General features: G+C 35.1%; 1 protein-coding gene across 1 annotated transcript; it reads left to right on the forward strand.

Moving 5' to 3' along the window:
• Window positions 1–2,156: 2,156 nt before the first annotated feature.
• Window positions 2,157–5,043, forward strand: LOC113106759 (homeobox protein Nkx-3.1). The gene is made up of 2 exons (XM_026268787.1): window positions 2,157–2,502; window positions 4,476–5,043. Exons 1-2 carry the CDS (start codon window positions 2,376–2,378, stop codon window positions 4,898–4,900), a joined length of 552 nt encoding a protein of 183 aa, XP_026124572.1. The 5' UTR covers window positions 2,157–2,375; the 3' UTR covers window positions 4,901–5,043.
• The last annotated feature ends 2,684 nt before the right edge of the window (window positions 5,044–7,727 follow it).

Below are 7,727 nucleotides of genomic sequence, written 5' to 3' on the forward strand. Positions count from 1 at the left end.
TTTAATTCCTACAAATGCAACATTTGACCTTTTCGTGTAGTTTTAGACTGCTTAATGTAAATAACTAAAACTGAAATAAACCTTAAAAACAATTCAAACATATTTATTGAAAAAAGCAAATAAATTGTTAACTAAATAAATACATTTAAATAAATAAAATAAAAACTGTAAACTACTAAAAAATACAATAGAAAATATGAATATTAACTGAAACTAGAATAATGTCTGAATGATAGGCTTGATATAAAGGTCCTTAAAAATAAGATTTTCCTGAAGCAAAACGAATAAATATATAAATAGAGGCAGCATTCTAATATTTAATATTTCACTGTTTACAACATAAACATAAATAAACATATATAAACATAAATAGCCAGATTATTTGTTAATTTTCAAATAATTTCCCCATTAAAAATTATTGATCTGGCTATATACACTTATTAAAAATAATGGTTCTTTATCCGGATCAGTGGTTCCACAAATAACCTTTACCATCCATGGAACCTTTTCATTGCACAAAAGGTTCTTTACAGTATATAAAAGTTCTTAAGATTTCTTTCTTTCTTTATTTTCACACAAAGAAAAAAAAAAGATTCTTTTAAGAACTGTTCATTGAAAGGTTATTTGGGGAACCAAAACTGGTTCTTCTAGCATCGCTGTGAATCACCCCTTTTTGAATGTACTGTAAGTATACTGTAGAGTAAAAAAAAATTATTAAGTTATGAACTTTACAATCACATCACAAACAAATACAATAAATACTAATATAGATTAAAAGTATTGAAACATAACTGTACCTTAAATAAAACATTGCCTTAATCTATTTAATATCGCCTATTTAGTTGATGTGAGGCATATTTATATTTAATATATTCATAAAACAATTGGAGTGGATGCTATGCCACTCACCAGACACAGTCTAAGTTGTTAAATGTGTTAACTGTAGAGTATTTCAGGGCTTATGTTGGTGGGAGGTCATGCCAGTGGACATTACTACCGTTTGTCACTCTCAGCTTTTGTGTTATTCCAAGCAAACTCTCGTCTCTCCTGGGGCCAGTGCGTCCTCTTTCCCAGTCCCGTTCTCTACCTCAACATGCCTCCCCCTTAACCACATCTCTCTCTCTCTCTTGTCTCCTCTTCTCTCCCCTCTGCACAGGACTGTGGGGTCACACAGAAGCACAGGGGCACAACAAACACACAGCCATGCAACAACGTGTGGGTCAGGAGAAGGAGCCAGGACCAAATCTGTTGAAGTCATTAGCTCCACGGAGAGGGGGCCACCCACTCTGACCCCGGCTGAACACATACCCCAGTGCCCTGGACCTCAGGGCTTACCCCGGCTTGACATCCAGGGATGATAGGAGTCTAATACTGATATCTTTTTACACAATAAATCTCACTAAATACTCAACTGACTGAGAGTGAGGGGCAGAGCGGCTCAGTGCAACAGTAATAAAAAGCTCACTGCATATGCATTTGTTGTATTTCAAATGCAGTGACATGTTCTAAGTTTAAGGATAAAAGCAAAGCTTTAAGGACAAATTTCAAATAATTTTACACACTATAAATATTAATCATAGATGGATGGATGGATGGATAGATAGATAGATAGATAGATGTGAAAAATAATAATAAATTACACAAAGTTAATAAAAATAAAACAATATATATATATATATATATATATATATATATATATATATATATATATATATATATATATATATATATATATATATATATATATATATAGTCTTAATTAGTCTACAATATACTACAAAATATTCCCCCCAAAAAATAAAAATAAATAATTGTTTCAATTTCCATGGTCTTAGTTTCTTGAATTTTGGTCTTGAAATTCATTGTTAATTTAATTTTAATAAATAATATTTTTATTTTGCATATCTAAAATACAAAATACAAAAATGTAGTATAATAGATAATATTTAATATTGTGTGTGTGTGTGTGTGTGTGTATATAGTATATTTGTTATTGTATATTTTTACTAATATAAAATTATAATATTGTATATATTATACATTTATTATATCTTATGCTTATATAAGATTGCAGTTGGGAGAACAACTAAGTAAATAAAATATCTAGACTGTGTAAATGTATTAAGACTAGAGGACAAGCAGCAGTTGTCTCTGGTGTTAGTCAGAATGGTGGTCCATGAAGACGTGTCTGTTTTAGCCATCAGCGAGCCTGGAACGATGACGTAGGCAGGACGCTCCTCCAATAGCAGAAGAGACAGCAGCACTCACGCGCTATTTAAAGTCACGCAGCTGAGCTGGAGAATGAAAGTGCCAATTACTAACCCCGAGGAAGAAGACGCTTTATCCTTACCTTTATCAGGAATTTAGCAACACAGATGGCGGCTTCGAACAAGCAGCTGACGTCGTTTTTCATAGAGGACATTTTATCCTTAAAAGAGGGTAAAAAAGAAGACTTCTACAAATCTGAGAGCGACAGAGCCGACAGCACAGACGGACGAACAGGTACAGCTCTCTGAAGAACATTTCTGGGTACACTTCTAGCTTAGTTAAGTTAGTTAAGATTAAGCAGTTACAGGGCCGCGGGAAGTAATTTTGAACAGGGGGTGCTGTGAATTTTTTTTTTTTTTTTTTACAAAAAACCTATGAGCCTATAGGCTTATTTAAAATACATTTAAAAAATAAATACATTGAGATTTACTACTTTATTGTCATATACACTCCAGTGCACAGCCAGCCAGGGTCTGAAACACACAGACATCAGTTCTCAGATATGCGCAATGCGTTATTAATCTGAAGCAGAAGCAGAATCAGAAATAATAGTTTAATAATCGAAAGAAAACGAAATAATTACTTTCATTACAATTTCAGATAGCCTATACATACATGCAACTTATTTAGATACAACAAATAATATTACAACAAAATATAAGATTAATCAAACTTCACAATAACGCTAAAACAATGCAATCGATTTGGTCAACTGGCTTGAGTCACTGCACGTTTGTCACACGCAACTCTATTAACTCCAAAATCTTTTTACGCACACCACAAGGAAATAATCTCTGACTATTTAAGCAATTTGTTTATTGAACAGTTCTCCACATCCATTACGCAAAGAACACAAGCACAGTATAAAGCTTTCTGTCTCCATCTCCAACCTTTTTACACAAACAAAAAGTAAATAATCTCTGACTATTTAAACGTTATTTAACAGTTCTCCACAACCATTACGCAAAGAACACACGAACGAAATAATACTCTCCATCTCCATCCCCACCACCTTACAAAAATACTATAGTGTACTGCTTACTATTGCTTGGCTAGTCAAAGCTGATCCCACACTTGTTGCCAAAAAAATAAATGTTACAAACGCGGCAGCACAATGCTCTTACCTGAGCTACATGCAGGCGGGGTGCCCTGGACTGGTTACAGGTGTCCAAATGTCGAGGTGCGCTGTATTATATAAAGATGGATGTATTCTGCATGGAACGAGCGGGAAACCTCGTTACTCGGCGACCAAACCTGCCTGCCTGACGTTGACAACGTAACTTCCAAACCTGTGTTGATTAGGCCTCAAAATATGAAATTAAAATCCAAAATATACGTAACAGCCTACGTGTGTCAAAATCATTTTCTAAAATATTCATAAGGAATTTATAAATTCTAATTTATAAATTAAAAATATTTTAATAGGCCTAAAAAAAAAAATTTTTCTCTCCCTCTCGTCACTAGGGGGTGCTGCAGCACCCCCAGCACCCCCACTTCCCGCGGCCATGAGCAGTTATGACAATTGCATGCCAAACTAGTGGGCAGTTAGCTACATCTGTATGTACTGTAGGTAGTTTAGGTAAACTGAATATGTAACGTTATGCCTTACGAAAATTAACCATGGTTTTAGCATAGTAAAAGTGTAGTAACCATGTTTTTGGCGGATTGACTTTTGTATAACCACAATTCTATTAGGCTACAAATACCATGATTATACTATGTTGGTCTACAAGAATCATGTAAAAAAAAAAAAAAAAAAAACTTTGCAAAACCATTGAAAAAAAGCAAAACCTTTTTCTAAAGTTATTTAAAAATAGACCTGACATTGTATCTGTACTAGCTAGCAGAGATATCTGTCAGGTTTTAATGTTCTGAAACCAGTTTTTCTGTGAAAAGCTGCCCTAAAGAAAATTAACCATGGTAAAGAGTAGTAAAAGCGTAGTAACCATGTTTACCATTTACCGTGTGTAGTCTATAATCACAGTTTTACTAAATAAAATACAATGGCTAAAATATGGTTAGTCTAGCAAAACCATAGTGGATTTGTGGATACCGTGGTTTAACTACAGTATGTGTTTTTGGTTATATTTGTAGTAAAAGCATGTTTGTAAGTGGATTTCTGTCGGGGTTAGATGTATTCTGAGTTCAATTAATTTTTGTGAGAAACTGAGTTTAAAACCCTAAATGTATCGTACTTACGTTCACAGACTCTGAGGACGTGTCGGTTTGTGAGAGCCCTGAGGATAGATCAGAGTCGACCGCGGATTCGGCGGGAGGCGGCGGCGGCGGGAAGAAGAAGCGGTCGCGCGCCGCGTTCACGCACCTGCAGGTGCTGGAGCTGGAGAAGAAGTTCAGCCGTCAGCGCTACCTGAGCGCACCCGAGCGCGCGCACCTCGCGAGCGCGCTGCACCTGACGGAGACGCAGGTGAAGATCTGGTTCCAGAACAGGAGATATAAAACCAAGCGGAGGCAGCTAACGACAGACTATCAGAAACCCGACGCCACAGTTATGGCTGCTAGAGAGGAGGACTTCTTCAGAGCTTCGCTTTTAGCGACGGTCTATAAATCATTTCCATACCGGCCTTACGTGTATGACTTACACGGACTGAGTGTATGGAGACCAGCACTCTGATGATATTTGGGACATTAAAATGGACTTTCTCAGATTATTGTGAATAATATTCTTAATTATTATGGTGATTTTTTATTATTATTATTATTTTAAGTATTGTACAGCTTTATATTTTGTGAAATAAAATATTTTTATTAAAGGTGCATGTGTGTGTTGCCTCATGAGCTATAGGCTCAAAGTATTGTGGTCACTCCGATTACATTTTTTCAATCATCCCCACTTCGTCTTCACTTTTTATATTTGATTCATACATTGTAAGAAGTCCAGATGTGTGTTGCTTCTATCATTGACAGAAAGCCACACATCTTTACCTTTATCTTGCGTTTATCTCACTTAGCCTATATTAACGTGAACTTGCGAAAAGCATTTTTGCCTTATCTGGTTAAACAGACTAAGCATGTTTTGACCTTCAACTGAGGAACTTAAAGAATATGGATCTAAGTGAACTGTAAGAAAAATAGTGCAACAAGGCCAATGCAATATTTTATTGGCATCCAAATCATTAGCCATTAATTTACCAAAACTAAAATAATGAATGTGTTGAAAGCTCACGTTATACTGTGGTCTTCAGTTAACTTCGTTTAACATTTGTGTTCTCTGCAGTCATCTAGTGTGTTTTTTTTTTTTACTGGATTTCAGTAAATGTTTTCACACATACATCATTATTCTTTAAAAATCATGGCACTCCCTAATTCCTAAAAGCGCTTTATGGTTTAACAAGGACTGTAATTATTCTTCAGCCTGAACACTTGCCACGTTCACAAGCCATGCCAGCTGATAAATCAAGAGAAGGATTCTTTTGTAAAACATGTGGGTCTGCTCAACATAGAAGTTTAACATTGCTACAAGAGATAGTGATCTCAAGCGCCCCTATCCTTCTTCCATTCAACTTAAGTTGACTTCAGCAGAGCGATAGTTTAAACCACCTAGAGACCGGAGGTGGTCTGTTGTCTGAGGGATACAGGTAGGCTTCTGGAAAGATCTCATGATGTACCCTGTAAGAGATGCAGTCTAATCAGTGAGTCATGATCGCTCAACCTGAATGCTGAACTGATAAATCTGATAGAAATAATAACCGAACCACTTTGTGGTCTACACACAAAAATCCTCAACCTTCTAAGAATATTGTTTGCGATACTTTTCCTTCAGGAAGCAACTGCCACGTAGGTCATCAATCACCTGTCTTTAAAAAGCCCTCAGGCATAACCAGAGCTCTTTAGCTATTTCTACAAAGAAATGTCTCAGTAAGTATGTGGATTATATGAATAGCAGTGTGTTTGTTACAGGGGTTTTAAAATAAGGCATGCATAAATATTGGTAACACTTTTCTTTAGGATCCAAAATCTTCAATCACATTATTTTCTAGCATTATGTTGGCTGTTTATTAGTGCTTATAAAGCACGTATTAATGCCTTATTCTGCATATTTTAGATCCCTTAATCTCTACCCAATAAGTAAACTAAACTACTTACTATTAATAAGCAGCCGATTAGGAGTTTATTGAGACAAAAGTTGAAGTTAGCAGTTCGTTAATAGCAGTTGGTTGGTCCATAAACTAAAGTGTGACCAAAATGTGTCTCCAAAACATAAAAAAAAACCTTAAGTTTGGCTGAATATTTTTGAATATGATGCCATTTAAAAGTAAACTTAAACACAACCCTACAAGGCAATATTATATTATATTATATTATATTATATTATATTATATTATATTATATTATATTATATTATATTATATTATATTATATTATATTATATTATATTTTACACACACAAATGTAATTCTTACCTTTGTATGTCTGTATGGCTATTTAACAGATATTCAAGAGCATATAATATAATATAATATAATATAATATAATATAATATAATATAACATATGCTCTTATCTTGTCTTACTGCATAACTTTACACTGATGTTGCTGCAAGAATTTTATCTTAATCAACCGTTCCCATTTGTTGTATGACTGGTGGAAATTATTTCTTATTTCAGACATCGGTCCGATGACAGAAATTCTCCACTTCCCAGTTGAAATGATTCAAACCAGTTTCAGCTATTATCTAAGACTCAAACCTGTCCAGCGAACTCTGACTTTGACATCAAACTAGTTCTGGATCTGGCCCCTTTCTTTCAGTTGAAGCTTGCAGATCCACCCAAGCAGGGCATATCCACCCGCATATTTCTATCTCCACAACAATGTCATGCCACTTAATAATAGTAATCTGTGTGGTGACATTGTTTTGGTTTGTGAGATAAGAGCAGCGTAGATACAGGGTTCTCCTCCGTAAAGACCGCAGGTTCACCTAATGCCACCCACTCGGCCCGGCTCCAGAGAAACTCTGGAATTTTCAGCGTCTGTCCATTTCTGTCTCTTCGTATCAATATCCTCACTTTACCAAAATATGTTTTCTGTTACACCCTAATTTACCCATCAAAGTCTACTTCTGATACTGTACGCGCAAACACATTTCGTTGTGATGTCATGTGAAAACATTTATGGGATTGGCTTCAATGCCATTCTCTTCTTAAATATGTTCAATATGTTAGTCAATTGGCAGAGAGAATGAAATGTGTGTGTTGTTATTATTGTCAACAAGCAAACCTTTTTTAAGTCTTGAAAAAAGCTAAACTATTTTAACTGACAGCTAAAGAGATAGTTCACTAAAATTTAATTTATATCATGATTAAGTCACCCTCATGTTTTTACAAACCTGACTGACTTACTTTCTTCTGTGGAATACAAAAGCAGTCTTACTGCCTCTGCTTTCCTTTTAAGGACATTTCACTGCTTATGACTTCCGACAATCTAAAATAAATAAATAAATA

The sequence above is a fragment of the Carassius auratus genome, chromosome 8 (assembly GCF_003368295.1).
Source record: "Carassius auratus strain Wakin chromosome 8, ASM336829v1, whole genome shotgun sequence".
Taxonomy (NCBI): Eukaryota; Metazoa; Chordata; class Actinopteri; order Cypriniformes; family Cyprinidae; genus Carassius; species Carassius auratus.